Below are 17,383 nucleotides of genomic sequence, written 5' to 3'. Positions count from 1 at the left end.
GAACTTTTTTGGCCTGTGGGTGGCAGAAAACTAACATTTCACGTCACCCTGAACACAGCATCCCCACCCAGTAAAATGGTAGCGGCAGCATCATGGTGGGGGGGGTGCTTTTCTTTACCAGGGACAGGGAGGCTTGTCAGAGTGGAGGATAGCTGGAGCCAAGCACAAGCAATTGTTCAAGAAACCTTGTTGGAGGTTCCTAAAGAGTTGAGACCTCCACTTTACAGCAGGATGATGACGCTAATGATACAATCTGATCTGTGCGCAAGAGTTTAAAACTGCATTTCGCCAACAGAGCTGGCATTCCAAAAAGACTTATAGCTGTAACAGCAACAAATAATGGTTCTCTGAAATACATGCTTGCCACATTCTCAGATTGTTGTTTGCAAAACCATGTTTAAAACCAAATGTTTTACTTCTGCTACATGATTATGCACCACTTGATGTTTGCCTTTCACCCACAATCGCAAAGCAATACAGGGAAGTTTGTAATTACAAAATGACGAAATGTAAAAAGGTTCAAGGTGTCAGTATTCCGGTGAAACACTGTAGGTGTTATAGATCAGAATGTGGATGGCTGAGCAGCAAGAACAGAAAGACGGGTTACTGCAAATTAACTGCTAGGCTTGTTTGGAGCACAGTTTCCAACAATTTATCAACAATTTATCCTTTATCCAATTAACATTAAAGAAAATAAGATAATGATCAGATCATTAGTAAATAATATCTCCAATCTGTCTCTGCGGAAGATGGTGTTAGAAGCAGGATGTGATTTTCTTCTATTTTTTTTTGCAGAGGAGGCGTTCCCCCCAAAGATAAAAATAAAACCAAAGATGTGACTCATTCTCAATGTGGGTAAATATTGATCCAGCTTTTGATTTATTCTCCCATTTCCTGGTCAAAAAGGGCATATTCCTTTTTCTGCTCGCCTTTGAAGGAGATTGGCTCTCTTTCATATGCACCCGGAGACCTGGACTCTCTTTCACAACATTCACCCGTTCTTTGCTCATTTCTCGAGTATGCTAAAGGGTCAAGCACAAATCACCCTGAACCAAATCAGCCATTACAGTGGCCAAACATTACGGCCGACCCGGATTGGACCTATTCATGTTTAGATGTGGCCTCCACGTCACATTAGTCAGCCATCCACAGTACAGCTGATGGTTATATTAAGATTTTTATTAAAAAAAAGTGACACTTGATATAAAGTGCAGCAATTTTAAAAAGCTGACACAATGAGGTTACCAAACAAACACGGAGGATGATCAAGGATCATCCTATTTTCCATTGTGCTGCAGTCTATGTACTTCTACAAAATGTGTCACTACCACTTGAAAACATTCAATCACAGGTACAAAAACCAAAACAAACATAATAGCTTTAGCGTAGCTTCTACAAAAAGAATGTGCATTGAGCACTTTTGTGGAAATGAAAAAGAAGTGCCATAACCGACCTTTGGACTCAAAACAGCTTTGATTGGTTTGTGCACGGCTTCCAAAAAGAAAGTTAGATAACGGTAATTGTTCTAACGAGGTTCAGATGGTGTTGACAGAAATTAGCAACCATTTCTGCACAATGTTCTGCATCATTGTGGATCAGATGAGTTTCACTTTATTACCGGGATGAATTTGGATCTGGGAGGTTCTGTTAGAGGACTGGCTAGCAATCAAAGTGGACAATACAATATTACAGCCAGTAAAATATGTGTGATCCTAACAATATCCATTTTCCCTTATGCTTTCGGTCAATGTCTAATGTCTAATTGCTGTTTTGAAGTTGTTCTTGTTGCAAGAATTACATAAATATTAAATTTAATTATAATTTACATGACTTAACTAAAATATAAATTATATCTAACTAGTTCCTGACATAAATATCTATTAAAGCCTTTTTTACATGTAGAGGTTTGACCTCCATCCTTTCTCAAGTGACTCTCCATCTCACCTCCCCAACAGCAGGGTCTTGCTCCCCGAGTCCCACAATAATGATGCAGTCAGCCTGACGGATGCACCGCTGAGTCCACGGGGTCAATGTGTAGTCAGTCTGATAAAGGACTATGCGATGGATGTCTTCTTGTTGGCCCAGCCAGCTGGAAAGACGGTACTCGTGGACACTAAAGAGGAAGAGAGTCCATTAATAAAGCATGCAGCAGATCCATTTTTTCTCCCGTGCCAATGAAAACGGCTCAAACATAATTGAAAGAGCAACAGCGGTATGAAAAGGAAATCCTTCAGGGTCTTTCCATCTAGGGTATATGCTCTGGGAAAAGCACAAGGCATAACAAATGTAAAGTTCAACCTCCCACATAAGCTGTAGGTTTGGACAAAACACGTACCTATCTAGCGCTGCAGCTCCGAGCCTCTGTTTGATGATGTCACTTGTCAGCAGAAGAGTTGGCCCTGCGTGAGATCAGATTTTTTTTACTTTTTTACTCAACTGATGTCTTCTCAAAGCAACTTTTACAGCGGATCCCAGCCAGTCTACAGACCCCTGTTAAAACTAATACAGCGCTGAATCCCACCATGTTCAGTCTTCTTTGTGAGAGGTCCATCAGCATGCTACAATTCAACTTGGCAATATTCTCCCCTACTGAAGAGAGTGAATGCTTAAATGGAGTCAAAAGGTGATTTTAACAAACTATTAGCTTAAGAGTTTGCACACGTATGTAACAAGCCAATTGCAGGTTTAGTTTTTCTTGTTTTCCCCAAACAAATGCATTTGCTAATCAGATTGATTGCAGAGTTTTCTGTTCGACTGTATATCTGTGTTTGTGTTGCTCAAGATCGCTTTCCTGAAACCCTCCAGATCAGTGGTTTAGGGTTACTAAACTAAATTACATCACACACTGCAAAAACGGAACTAGAAATAAGTAAAGTATTCTTTAAAATTAGTGTATTTATCCTTGATTTGAGCAGGTAAATAAGATGATTTGCCAATGGAATAAGATGTTTGCACTTAAAATAGGAATAATTCATCTCCATCATCTTATTTTAAGTGCAGGATGTGTAATTGTCTTATTTTAGGGCTCAAAATACTCATCCCGTTGGCAGATAATCTCATTTACCTGCTCAAATCAAAGATAAATACACTAACTTTAAGAACATTTTACTTATTTTTAGATACGTTTTTGCAGTGCAGTTGCATTTAAAAACTTTTTTTTTAAAAACACAAAATAAAACAGTGATGCAGAATAGAAATATCCATTTATTGTACCTCGGTGGGGAAATTCAGGTCAGCAGAGAAAACCTGCTGATATTTGTGTACTGTAACCCTTGAATCACACGAGTGTTGCCTATTTAATTTTCCATTCTTTAAAGCCTTAATTGTTACCCTGAGGTAAAACTGTGGCAAAATTTGCCCGTCTTATGTCACACACAAAGCATCGGAGACACTAGAGCAGTCCCGTCACGCTCGGTCGCAGGTTAAACCAGTATGAGCCGTTAAAAGTCATTCAGCAGAGAAACGTCGAGCTACCAGATTACAGCTGGGGATGTTAACAGCACGTTCTCAGTAATCCTACTCAGTCGTCTTTCTATGGCTTAACTATGCGTTTCGGAAATCTCTTTAGGGAAGTGGTCACCTGTTTTTCTTTGGTGCTGACTTTTCACATAGCAACATGTCAGCACTACTGCTCACAAGGGCAATCATAGATTTCCGCTTCGAGTGGAAAAAAAAAAAAAAAAAAAAGAAAAGCTGCTGACATGGAAGATCTCCTTTCCACGAAGACAGATTTTCTGTCTTCCTCTTACAGGTTTTGTTTCCATTTAACCTGCATGCCTTCTGATCTGTTTGCACTAGCCATACATGAGATGGGTATTTTTGAAGAAATGCTTCAGAAGCACGCTAGCATGGACAGGCATAAGAGTAACATGTAAACGTCATGTTAATAGGACCTTTTTCCTTTACCTATAGCAAGGAGGGCATGCTGCAGCTCCAATGTGAAGGCTGTTAAGGGCACCTCTTCTGACACGGGCAGGACCGTCACAGTGGAGAGGTTGGAGGCTTGATTCCCTGCATCCAACTTGCTTCCTGGAGTGTGAAGCGCCAAACTACGAGCTGTTGAACACGTTGCAGGGTTGTAAACGTGTTCCTCAATGGTAAAAGTCATTTGATAAAAAGACAAAGCACTGACACAACTCAACAACACCCAAGAACCAAAGACAGCCACCGTGCCCACTGGGGTACCGTTACCGCGTAAGAAAGCATTATAGACCATCACACACCTGAAAGAGGAACATTGACCTGCTGAAGAATCTTCTGACCGAGTAAATGGATCAGCCTGGTGACGACCTACGAGATTCAAATGTTTTAGAATCAGTTTTGTTTTAAAGAAAGTCAAATCAGTGGATGAACAAGAGCAGGACCCTCCTTTGTCTAAAAAGTAGCTTACTCATCTATTCATCTACAAGATCTATCGATCAATCTATCTAAATCTCTATACATCAATCATTCTATCTATATCTCCATAGATGATTGAGATATATCCATCTATCTATATCAATATATAGCAAATCTGTCTAAATATTCTTCAGGTTTTAACTGCATCTGCACTTAACACCACAGTTTAGATCAGGAGTACCTGTGGGAACCTCCTCTTGATGGAGTTGAGCGCCCCCTCCGGTAACTTGGCCAGTTCTGAGTCTCGCACAGCGTGCACAGTGGTGGCTCTGTTCTGGTGGGTCAAGGCCTCCACCTGCAGAAACATTTGTCGCTCATGAAATGGGCTACTCAGATGACTAAGACTGTATAGTCGACGATACGTGTAGTACTATGGATGACAGGGCATACCATCAGCAAAAACTGCAATCCCAAACATCAGCGTGTGCAATATTGCAATCACGAGCAACTGCTTGGATGCAATATTTGGCAATGGTTTTACATTTCAAGTAGACTATATTTGCCCCTAATCATTCAAAAAAGGCTTATTTTTTCACTAAAATGAAGGAAGTAACCCTATTCAGTAAAATGTTATGCACAAGTAGCAAAAAGAGTAACAGAATTTCACGTTAAGAATGAATTGTTTTACTAGATCACTAGTGCAATACTTTTTTGACACTACTCAGAATACCTTTTCTTTCTGAAGGTGATCAATGTCTAGAACGGTATAAATATGATGCGGGACAGAGGCCCATTACGCCAACCCACTCTTCAACGTGCCAAACACCAGAGAACACGCCATTTCTCTAGGGCATTAGTGTTGATATTCATGTGGAAGAAATGTCTGCAAGAATATCATTTCTCCCCAAAACTGACCCGTACCTCCGAGTCAGAGCAACAATTTAAATATCTAAAACAACTTGAAGGGAGACAAACGAGTGGGGCAGCCAGGCGTGTCGTGGCAGCATGGGCAGTGAGGACGGATACACCCACTGTTAGAGAACAGCAGCAGATGTTTCACTGCGAGATTATGCAATACGATTGAACATAAATGCATTTTAAGGCTTTTCGAACGTCTCTACCGATAACTGTGGAGCGTTCAGTCCATCGTATGCGACCTCACTTAAATATTAGTGCAGAGAAAAAGGTCAACACGGCACTGCTTGCAGTGATAAATATATACTTCACTATTTGTTTGTTTTAACGGACCTCAAAGAAAACCCCAACCGTTTCATCTTTACAAAGAGTCACGACTGTGATCCAGCAGGTAGACGTTGAGCAATCAGAAGGTTGTGAGTTTGAATTCGGCTTCTCCCTCTCACCTGTCAATGTGCCCTTGGGCAAGGCACTTAACTCCAAGTTGGCTACTAATCGACGCATCTGTCTATAAATGCGTGCATGTTAGTGAGTGTGACTGGGTCTCTACCAAAAAGCGCTATGAGTGGTCAGTATGACTAAGGACACGCTGTATAAATTCTATTTAGTCTATTTCTTGTTTTGACCAAAGCAAACCACAGAAAGTTTTGTTAAGACCACAGGAAATGATGTTAACTTATGAAGAAAACACCTCATTCGTCTCCTATGATACATGAATCGGTTACACCTTCCTCTGACTCTGTATGAGTCTTGTAATAGCACTGAAATAAAGATCAGAAGTGGAAAAAAAAAGGAGCTTTAAATAAGTAGTCCTCGTTTCATCAGGAAGAGCTGACGTCAACACAGTGAGGGCTAAGTATGTCTTCGACACCTCCGTAACGTCCTTATTTTCACTATCACAACAGCTGTAAAGACAGCTTTCCTCCTCCAAGTAGCAGTAACCATAGCATCCATCAGCCCAGGTATTATTAGAAGCACTGTTGCAGAGACCCGTCACAGCAGCAAGTGGGAGGGCAGGTAAGGTAACTAAGGGGCTTAGCATTTAAAAAAAAAAAAAAAAACATTCCTGCAGTAAATCTATAAACAGTATTGAAATTAACATACACTTCAGACGTTTAGCCATAAAGAGCACAACTTGAATATAAAAGCATTACAAAAGCTACGTTTAAAACGCTGGATCTGGGTTTTGTAGCTGTACTGACAATAAAGCTTTTTTTCTGTTGTTTACTGAATAGGGTGTAAGTATGACAGATTTTTTTAATAAAATGTCAAATTTAAAAAAGAAAAAAATTCATACTGCTTTTATATTGTTTGTTAACCTTTGAGATGCAACCGTCACAATTTTTTTTAAATAAAATTAAAAATTAATATCTTGTTTTCTAGCAGCACTGAAGAATATATCCGTTTTAAAATGTGTAGAACATCAGAAAGGACTTTATTTAAGTGAGTAAAATAAACAGATACTAATTAATAAGATTAAAAGAAAGCAAGCATACTTAATTGTTTTACTAATTTGTTTAAATTCATATATACTTTTATTTTCTACTAAAAGTCCACATCTTTGTGGCATTCTTTGGTAGTCTTTTAGATCAACTCCACGGCATCTCTGGTAAAAATGCGTAAAACACAAAGATCTAAAAATCAAACAAATTTGAAAAATCTAACTTTTTATTTTAGCACAACTATTCGGGGGAGGGGGGGCATAGCATTAGGACATAAATGTGTAAAAACACCAAGATACGCAGAGAAAAAGCTGCAATGCACCTCAGAGTCCGTGTATTTGTGCCGTGATCCAGAGACCAATTTACCTTTCTAAACAACTCTATTCTCCTCTAAGAGCTGTGCGCTGGACCGTGCTGCTGTCCAGTTTGGTTTTCTCCACCTTTATTCTCCGTTTTATGTCGGCCGTTTTGCCAAATACAATCACTTTATACAAGCAGGCAATCCCAGTAAAACGCTGACAGGTGAGTGTGCATCATATTAAATAGATGAAGTAGTAAAATGACTGGCGAGTAAAAATAAATAAGCAAATGAAAATAATGATGAGGATGTAAATAAGGTGCGTTCAAACGTTAATGCTGTGCGACAATTAAATTTGCTAAGTTTTATCATCTTGTCACACATTTCTGAGTCCAGTCTAATCGGTTAATTCATCTCCCTTGATCACTAGGAGATGCATTTGTGTTGTTTTTTCTTGTACTATCAACCAATCAGCTCTTGGAGGATAGCATCACACCTAGAAACGGAGTCATCCCCACCTTCTCAGCAAGATAAAAAAGTTTTATCTTGCTGAGAGTTTTTAGGCTAAGACAGGAGCTCTGGAGTATAGCCAAAAAGGTTAATTTTTGACTAAAGTACACAGTCCCACGACAGTTTAGGAAACTCATTCTGAGCTCTGTAAGAAAAAAAAAAAAAAGATAAAAAAAAAAGGTACATCCTCCTCATCACCATGAATACCGGCAGAGCTGCATTTCCTTTATTCATTATGAGGAAAAATATTGAACTTTTACCCTGATTTTGCATATGAAAGTTTATATTTCTTACCACTCCAATCAGGTCACCGCGACCATACTCTCCTATCAGCTCCTTTTTTCCATCCTCCTTCATTATCACCGAGCGCAGCCGACCACTCAGCACTATAAAGGTGCTGTCTGATTTTTCTCCCTGCCTAGGGGAGGAAAAAAAGGATAGCTTTAATTTAGTTCAATTAAAGCTAATTTCATTTATTTAGCTCAGGTGTTAGCTTGCATTTGGGATCTTCAACTTTTGTCTACCGATTAATGTAGACCATGTTTTTACAAATGACAAATATTCGAAGCCAAATACCTGTAAACTGCCCTGCCAGCCTCCACAGCCATCCAGTCCAGTGCAAAGTCTATCTGCCTGATAAAAGAGGACATGCGCCTGGACACGGTGTGAGCAACGTTCAGGACTACTTTTGGCTCCGCTCGCATTATCCTAAAGAATTAAACAATGGATGGGGGCATCAATAAGGTACAATGATTTACAACAGATTGGGAGCATGTTCGCCGAGTGATTGAAAACAAGGCGTAACTCACTCGTAGAAGTGGGTTTTAGAAATGGAGAGGAAGCTGCAGTCTCGCTGGGCTCGGACCGTAAATATGAGGGGCTCTCCGGTCAAGACGGCGAGCTGACCAACGAGCTCTCCGGGATGCGTCACAAACAGCCGTGTATCTTCTTCCCGATCAATCATCCGCTGATAAACATGGAGGAGACCGGAGATCACAAACTGGATGCTCATTTCCTAAAAAAAAAGAAAAAAAAGAAAAGAAAACCAGGAGGAGGAGACAATTGAGAGAGAGTGGTACAACTCTGGCTGCTTGACGATGTTTAGTTAATTGCAAAATCCCAAAAAAAAAAAAAAAAAAAAAAAAGGGCAAAACTCTATTGCTATGAATTTTTGTTTTCTTTCATACTGAAGGAAAGAAAGGTTCTCCATGGTCAAACCTTCAGCCTGACGCTTCTTTGATTTAAGAATCAACCTTATGTGCTCTTCTGCACTTTAATCGGAAGAGCCAAAAACGTCTGAAGCCACCACGAGGCTGATTGGCTGCACAACTTATTAAATAAGTACAAATCTCATTCAAATGAAGTTGTCTCAGAGCAACCCCTAGCAAAAATAAAATAGCTATGTTCCTTAAGCTATTGGAAAAGCCTGTTTATTCGCTTTAAATGGCGCCACACCTGTAAGAGAAATGCATTTGTGGTTTGAGCAGTGAAGTTGAGTATGTGAGCTCCACCCTTTAAAAAAAAACAACAGCAGAGGCCTTGGTAATGTGTGGGAGAACCATACACAACCACTACAGCCTGGCATTTCCTCCTCATGCTGGTACCCAGCCTGATCACGCAAAACTAAACCACTATTTAAGGGAAAATAAACCGTGTTTTCAAACGTCTGGGATGTATTGCCCAGCAGTATAGTTACAGCAAAGAAATAATCCACCAAGCACACATTTTCTTCACCTTCTGCTCCAAGTTTAGTTAAGAAACAACTGAGCTAAAGGACATCAACTGTTAAAACAAGAGCAGAAATGGATGCTCCTTCACACAACTGTCAAAAGCTCTGTGTTGAAGCGGTTTAGCTCTAACCTGGTCTCCCTGGCGAGCCACGACAGACCCAGCCTTGACGTGGTGGAGGGTCACTCTGCCATCAAGTAAACTGGGGTCCTACAAAAGAAAAAGTACATCTTCATTAAAACAGCATAAGGAAAAAAGACTGTTCTTCTTGGCAAAGACTAGTATGGAGATTCACATAGTAGGATCACCTTGAGAAAATACAAAATAAAAAAGTAACAAAACAATCATAGCTCCACAGTTTGTCCACTAAAGGTTTTAAACATAAATGTATAACATAACCCAATTCATTTTGTTTAACATAGAAAAGTAACAGTTATTGGTACAGCAACTATTATCATAATCGTCATCAACTTTTCATAATGTTTATTGTGAGCAACATACATGCCAATGTAATTTGCATTTAACCCATTCCTTAGGGAGCAGTGGTCTTGCTCAGGGACCCACAGCAGCAGTCTGTTAACCTGACCCTAGCCAGATTGATATCGCTCTGCCTAGCTTCACTCACATCCATCTGGGACATCTCCCATAGAGAGTGATTTCTTCGACCAATTTTATTGTCTAGCCAATCAGGACGCAGGGCTGGAGTTTCATAGATGTGACGTAGTGGAGAAGAGACCGTGAGACTGTTTTGATTCAGACAACAATGGCGGCTCGCATCGAGGAAGCAAGCGTTAACATTGATGCTGCTATTTCTTCCGTGTTGTCCAATCTACCTAATATTGTTTCATTAAAAGAACATCAGAGAACACCTCTGAAGGCTTTTGTTGGTGGAAACGATGTTTTCACCCTTCTCCCGACCGGAAGTTTTGTTTTCCGGGACGCGTACGCCGCAGAGCGGTTAGCGCGAACCATATTAGGAGGCCTTTAGTCCTCGATGCGGTCGGCCCGGGATCGACTCCGACCCGCGGCGCTTTGCCGCCTGTCTTCCCCCCTCTTCCTGTCAGCTCACTGTGAATAAAACGCGTGCCACTAGAGCCGCAAACACATTTAAAAAAAAAAAAAGTTTTGTTTATTCCTGCGTCGCTCTCATCAGCGTCACGGGTTAGCTTCGGTGTGAGTGGTTGAAATAGCACGTCGATAAAGATGACAGACAAGTGGCTTATCCAATCATATGCAAGGATTTTTGATAAGGCCCAGCATTCAATAAAGGCAATTCCTATGGAGGTTTCCCAGATGTATGAGTGGAGCTAGGCGGAGCGAAATACATCTGGCTAGAGTCAGGTTAGCAGTCTGTGGGGTTTGAACCAGGTAACTGTAGCCTTCTCGCACAAGTACATAGCTCTAGTCTAACCACTTGGCCACCACTCCCCTTAATAGTAATAACTTTTCTCCTAAAAGAGCATAAAAAATAAAAAATAAATAAATAAAAAGAGCATAGCCCAAGTTCCAGAGTTTTTGCAGACGTCTGTCCCCACTGGCGACAAGTTGAAACGACACCAGTGTTGTGCACGCGTGTCGGAGAAGTGGAAAAGTATCTGCATCTGCACAGGTCTTTTGTTTGGAGGTGTAATGTCTTCTGGGGTAGGAAAGCTATAAATATTGAAGAAGTTAGCTAGTGTTCTCTCGCTAATGCATCAATAGCGGCGAAGACTCAAAGCAGCCAGATGAACAAGGGCGCACAACTCATCACATGCACAACCAGAGTAAACGACCCGAGACCCTGAACTGACTAATGGAGCCTATGGAGGCAACTGCTGTAAATGTGATAACGTCAGGCAATTGTAAGGGCATGTATGGCAAAAGAAATATATATATTTAATATTAAAGCTTGGGTAATGCTCGTTTGAAAATCAATCCATTAATTGTATTAATTGTAATGATGATTTAAAAAAAAAAAACATACAAGGTTTAATAATTCTGATAGGTGTGACTCTAGTTGCAGTCCTCACCTTGTGAATCTCCCCCAAAATTGTTAAGAGTGCTTTGTTTCACAACCCTGTCAAAGTTGTGGTTATGTCTGTTACCCTTGTAGCTTTTCTACCATGCTTTTTTCCGTCCAGTCAACTTTCCATTTAGTCAGCTTCTTTAGCGATGACCTTTTGTGGTTTATATGGAGGCTGTCCATGACAGTGTGCTGGGCGGCTGTCAAGTCAGCAGTCTTCCCAATGACTGTGTAGACTGGGAGCGGCGAACACGCGACTCTGCTGCCCGTCCTGTGCAGCTCGCAGCAACTTGACTCATAGGTCAAGGTTCTCATCTTAACTGCAGTTTGCGGCGTATTTTATTTTGAAAAAAAAATATTAACTTCCACCCGTGTTTGACTTCCTTATCCTGGGAGGACACGTTACACACGGCTGCTGTTCGTCACTCTTTATTGCAGTACCTCGACAGATCCACTAGGGGAAGCCCAATTAGAGCTCTTACACTTCAATTTTTAAATACATTTTGCCAAGAATGGAGAAAGGGGCACTGCTGGGACACATGTTCCTGAGGACATGTTTAAGGAATAAAGAGAATCTGATATGAATTTGTAAAGAAAAGCTGCTTAGGTTTATGCTATAAGGCATTTTAGTTATTAAATATCTGCAGACATTATGTTGTGCGGCTCTTTGCAGCGCAGCTGGAGTTTTTTCTAGCTTTTGATGCTAAACTGTTTGGCCACCCGGGGTGTAGACCATAACATAACATCTCTTTACTTAAAATCCTTTTAAAAGCAGCATGCAATATGATTTTCACTCTTTGAAATGATCTACTGAAAATAACCTACATTCCCGTGATATTTAAATTTATTGAGACGAGTTGAAACAGTTACCTGCAGCTGGATGACTCCCAGCAAGTCCTTCTTAGCAGCCTGGAGGACGACGCTGCTTTTCCCAACGTTGATAGCTTCAGACTGCCCTCCGCTGTCAGTATAGTGAAACACTTCGGATGGAGTTTGCTGCATTGTCACATTCTTCTTCAGAGTGGACTACAGAGGCAGGCAAAAAGAAATTCATTCATATCAGATGATGAGTCCTGTTCCATTGTAAAGTGCAGCAGCTTTCTGGTGAATGTCACTTACACAGCAGGTTTCTCACGTCAGAAAAGCATTAGAGGAAATACAAATGCGAAGGAAAACAGGAATATCTTACTTTCTGAGCGAGGGGACTGGATGGAGCCTCGTCTATAGTGACGCGAGCTCGTTCACAAGCCATATTAAGGTCAATTCCTGCCATGCAGCATAATAAAAAGTCAGTTTGCAAGCAATATTCTACTTTAAAAAACAAATTAAGAAAATAAAATTAATACAAGGACCCACCTGCACAATCTGTGGGGGCAGAGACGGAACGAAGCCTCCTGTTGCTGTTTAGGGGACTATCTTTAACGGCATCTTTGACAATGAGAAAAAAAAAAATGGATAAAAAGCAGATCCAACATGAAAATTTAAATGCTTTATTTTAGTGCTGGCCGATATGGCTTACAAATAAAATCTCAGATTTTATTATACCGAATCCGATTCAATGTTTTTTCTTCCTTTTTGTTTCACAAGAAAGAATTATTGAAATAATTTGGAAAAAACTTGCTTTTGTTTCCAGCATTTCGTCTGGTAGTTGACCTGAATTCAAAGTGCAGCTAAATACAAGCTGTGAAACATGCTGGTAAAACAAGATGGCGGCCCTGCCGTTGTAAACGATAAAAGTGTAACAAAATGTTTGCTGCAAGTAGTTTTCCACAATGAGCGAAGAACAGGCTTCACTTCACTGTGTAACTTCAAACTACCTCAAAAAAATAAGTAAATGAGTAAATTAAAGTGTCTCGTCTTATGGTACAAAAAAAAAAAAAGTTTCCTATTTACATTATTTTGACAATATATTTCCCTAAACATTGTATGCTATTCTCTTCATAAAAGCCCAATGAGTGCATTGGCAAAATAAAATCCCGATCTTCCAAGAAAAAAAAAAAAAGAATCTTTAAAAATTGTAAATTCAAATCAATCGATTAAATCGATTTATTGCCCAGCCCAATTTATTTTATGTATGCATGTTTGCAAGTACTTGTGCAAGATCGCTATACCTGGTTCTGCAGTGGTCTCACTGGTCCCAGCTGGACGACGAGGCACCTTTCCACAATTTATCTCCGCCATCACACTGTTTATATTGGACAACGGCACAGCCTGACTCTCCTGGCAAAGAGGAGAGTTAAAAAAAATAAAAATAAAGTCAGGTCTTCAATATTCAGCAGCATGGGTGATCTGCTCGCAAACGAGTGCACCAAACATTTCCCAAAATTGAGCTTAAAAATAACAATATGATTAACATGTTAGCGATCTCCATTTCTATTTATTTTTTTGTTAAAGGGTCACATTCATTTCTATTTCTATTTCCCTGATCAGGAAGAATGACCAAGTTATGATGCTGTGTTTAATGATCTGTAAAAGTAGCTTGCACATGTGTGATCAAGTGTGCAAATGCTTTTCTCATGTTTGTTATGTGTAATTTGATCAAACGCCAAGCTTAGCTATTCCGCGTGAGCCTCTCAGCATGACTCTGTGTAAACACACAAATATGCGTGCACCAATTAATTTCCCCTCCTACCGGATTGAAGAGCTCAGTTGTTAGGCCGAGATAGTTATGCAACGCCAGAAAGGTCACCCTCTGGAGTCGCACCATGATTATCTGCAAATCCAACAAAAGTCAAGAAGAGGTAAGCAGAGCAAGAAATGTTCTACACAAGTTAGTAATCACATCTAATTTATGGAAATGTATTCACATTAATATGCATTGCTAGGCATTCCTTACCTGAATGACGCGCACAAGCGTCTCAGGGTATTTCTTAAAAACCGAGTCAAAGGCTGAAGCAGATAAACGCAAGATGGTAGAGCGAGTCGCGGCTCGCACCGATACGGTCTTATACGGAGCTGGGTAACCCTGAAAACCAAGAGAGAAACCAGATTCAGTTGCAAAAAAATATATATATAAAATAAATAAATAAATAAAATTTGCGACATTGTTGCTTATTTTTCATGTTTGTAGCTTTGCTGCTGATACACTTGAATTTCAACCTGACTATTCTATCGTATTCCATTAATCTGTAGATCTAAGTTAAACTTTCAGAACTGCACATGGAGCAAGTGACTGCATAAAAATACAAATAACGTCTTGTGTAACCATATATATAAGCACAGCTGAGATTTTATTGGGGATTTCATATGTGACCCAAAACCACAAATAAAATCCTTAAAATTCGGCTGTGCATTTGCTTTTAGCTCTCTTTGCACTGAAACCTCCAAATAACATCCAGCGCAACTTGTGGAAGTCAGCTAAGTGAGTGTCATATTATTCTCAGTATAGATACCTACATCCCAATAATTTCTATTTGCAGATCGATACAAGCCCAGCTAGGGGACAAAAAGAATAAATGTGATAGAAGCTGCACTTTTAGGCCGACATGTAGAACCATGGGCGTGGCAGAAGACACTGCTCATCACCCTTTTCACGGTAAAACATAGTGTGTGCAGTAAGATGCTTCTTTTCAGTATGACGGGGAAGCTGGTCAGAGTTTATGGGAAGATGAGTGGCGCTAAATACAGGGCAAAGGTTCACCCTTCAGTAGGACAATGGCCCTAAACATACGTCATTATTTTGACCACAGTTCATTTAAAAATCTGTGTCCAGACTTGGAAAATCGATGTACACAGATGTTCTCGACCCAGACTGATGGGTCGCCTGAACAGTTTTGGAAAGAGGAAAGGGCAAAAATTCCCTGTCTCTAGATGATCTTGACAGTTATGTATCATTTCCCTCCCAACTTCACAATAATTGGACAAAATAGTGTCTATTAGATAAAATCAAAACAAACACATTAAAGTTTAGTGGAAGAGTTCAAAAGCGATGTAGGCACTGTATTTACAGTGTATGTAGTTGGGATAATTAAAACGTTTCTGTATTTTTAACAGTCAAATTATTCTTTTGTTATCAAACTGTGGGTTAAGCCTGTTTTATCCCCATTTTAATAATTCCCCCCAGAGGTATATTTTATGGTCTCAATCTCCACTTCGGAAATAGATAACCATGATTGTAAAATCTCCACCCTGAGATTATGCAATATAACAAGATTATCCCTTTGAAAGACATCCTGACATTATGAGGTGTTAAATAAACCGGTTACCTCTGATCCCTGAGCGGAAATAAAACTGTCACACAAAAGTGAATACGTGCATTTATTAGCTCACTCAAAAGGAACATTGGCGATCTAACTGAACTGTTAAGAGTCAGATCAGAGATCACAAATGAGGACAGAATCTTGTCTGGTGTAAGACGAGAGAAGAAGTACGAGCTCACAGTGATGATGTCCAGAATGCTGAGCAGACTGTGGACACTGTCTCCAGGGTGCACATCCTTCACCACCGGCTCCGTGCCATCCTTAAAAAAAAAAAAAAAAATAATAAAAAAAAAAAGACATGCATACATTAAAGGATTTGTTCAATGTTTACTTCAATATGTCCCCCAAAGCCATCATGAAAAATAACTGCATTTCAGAATACCTAAATATGTATATTGTTAAATGCAACTTCAGTGCCCTCTGCTGTTCATATGTTTTAAATGTTCACGTTCACCAAAGTTCTCAGTCATTTTTAAATCAAAGTTCAAACACAAACACTTATCTAATGGCTTTGTGCAAAATGATAACAGCAGCACATAAGAAAACAAATGACTGTATTAAAAAAGCCCAACTTAAAACCACTTTATCTCTGTACTTATTCAAAATAGGGCCAATGGTAGTTGCTAGTCACGTACAGTCTCTTGAACGCAGAGCTCAAGTCGACCGTCCTGGACCACGTATATACTGTCGTCGTCATCCCCCGGTCTGAAAAGTACTTCCCCCTCTTGCAGCTCAATAAACACCATGTGGCGACACAACTCCAGGAACAGAGGCTTCTCAAAATGACCCAAGACCCTACAATAAGTATGAGAACACAAGCATCATAATAGCATCCATGAGGGGGGGCTACAGGATATAAGGTCGAGATATTGTAAAACAGTTTACCTAACATTTTTTAGCATATATAGAACCTCTGAGGGAAGGTTTGAGCTCTGCACATCAAATTCTGTCAGATCTGCCTCAAGCAAAGATGGAGGTGGTTCCTTGTGCTGCAGAGTGGGGGGGTCTTTACGGATCCTCAGGATTCTGTTAGAAAAGAGAAATGTATTCAAAAGCCATAATTATACAAAGCAAGGCCAAAGAATCATTTTTCTTACGTTGAATAAAATGTATGAATGCCGCAAACCTGCGAGCTATGCTCAGAACTTTGGTTCTTTTGCGTATGCGCTGCGGTTGCTTTGACACTGAGGAAGAGGAGTGGGGAGGAGTAGAGGAAAGTGTTTGGACCTTGGAATGGGAAGGAAGAGAGAAAACAATCAAGTTTGTTTGTCTTTGAGGCGTACACCAAATTACTGATAAGCTCTAAAACAGCAAATTGAATAAATATAGACATCAAAGCACAGTAACCCTTGGTCTTACAATAAGATAGTCATTTCTACTGTGACTTGTAAAAGTATTCATATGCCTTTAATTTCTTTTTTCTTCACAGTTTGTCCTGTTACATCTTCAAATATCAAATGTATTTTATTGGCATTTTATGTGACAGATCAACAGGAAGGCCTAATTGTGGAATAAAAGGAAAACAAGATGTTTTTTTCCTGATTTCTTAGACACCTGGATACTTTGCAAGGCATTCGTTTGCTGCATGTCTCCAGCAGCTTTGCCCAATATTCTTTGAATACGATCAAAGGATCAGTCAGATTGGATGGAGCACATCTGTGAACATTAATTTTCAGGTTTTTGCCACAAATTCTCATAGTCTGGACTATGACAGGGTCATTTAGGGGTATCGGTCTAAAGGGGCTGAATACACAAGCACGCTATAGTTTGCGGTTTTTCATTTTTAAGAAAAAAATGAAGTGATGTATCCTGTGTTGATCTATCACAAAGTTCAAATAAAAAACATTAAAGTTTGTGGTTGTTCTCAAACGTTCAAGAGGTCTGAACACTTTTACTAAGCGCTGTAGAGAAATCTACAGTTATTTAAGTCAAAATATAGAAACATGGGCAG

At 39.8% G+C, this 17,383-nt stretch overlaps 1 protein-coding gene across 2 annotated transcripts in view; it reads right to left on the bottom strand.

Annotated features, from left to right (window-relative positions):
* Positions 1 to 17,383, bottom strand: part of pnpla7a (patatin-like phospholipase domain containing 7a) — a 30,462-nt gene that overhangs the window by 11,694 nt on the left and 1,385 nt on the right. For both annotated transcript variants that reach the window (XM_012871118.3, XM_036139810.1), the window contains exons 6-24: positions 16,559 to 16,659; positions 16,318 to 16,458; positions 16,068 to 16,227; positions 15,612 to 15,692; positions 14,070 to 14,198; positions 13,866 to 13,946; positions 13,345 to 13,453; positions 12,590 to 12,661; positions 12,423 to 12,499; positions 12,104 to 12,259; positions 9,364 to 9,441; positions 8,313 to 8,518; positions 8,080 to 8,211; positions 7,798 to 7,921; positions 4,580 to 4,693; positions 4,224 to 4,290; positions 3,907 to 4,056; positions 2,336 to 2,399; positions 1,945 to 2,113 (exon numbers count right to left, since the gene is read on the bottom strand). In XM_012871118.3, the coding sequence (XP_012726572.2) occupies positions 1,945 to 2,113; positions 2,336 to 2,399; positions 3,907 to 4,056; positions 4,224 to 4,290; positions 4,580 to 4,693; positions 7,798 to 7,921; positions 8,080 to 8,211; positions 8,313 to 8,518; positions 9,364 to 9,441; positions 12,104 to 12,259; positions 12,423 to 12,499; positions 12,590 to 12,661; positions 13,345 to 13,453; positions 13,866 to 13,946; positions 14,070 to 14,198; positions 15,612 to 15,692; positions 16,068 to 16,227; positions 16,318 to 16,458; positions 16,559 to 16,659 (2,211 nt within the window). The remainder of the gene's footprint in view (positions 1 to 1,944; positions 2,114 to 2,335; positions 2,400 to 3,906; positions 4,057 to 4,223; positions 4,291 to 4,579; positions 4,694 to 7,797; positions 7,922 to 8,079; positions 8,212 to 8,312; positions 8,519 to 9,363; positions 9,442 to 12,103; positions 12,260 to 12,422; positions 12,500 to 12,589; positions 12,662 to 13,344; positions 13,454 to 13,865; positions 13,947 to 14,069; positions 14,199 to 15,611; positions 15,693 to 16,067; positions 16,228 to 16,317; positions 16,459 to 16,558; positions 16,660 to 17,383) is intronic.

The sequence above is a fragment of the Fundulus heteroclitus genome, chromosome 8 (genome assembly GCF_011125445.2).
Source record: "Fundulus heteroclitus isolate FHET01 chromosome 8, MU-UCD_Fhet_4.1, whole genome shotgun sequence".
Lineage (NCBI taxonomy): Eukaryota > Metazoa > Chordata > Actinopteri > Cyprinodontiformes > Fundulidae > Fundulus > Fundulus heteroclitus.
The sequence above is the reverse complement of the archived record's forward strand: the minus strand, read 5'-3'. Positions and strand labels throughout refer to the sequence as shown.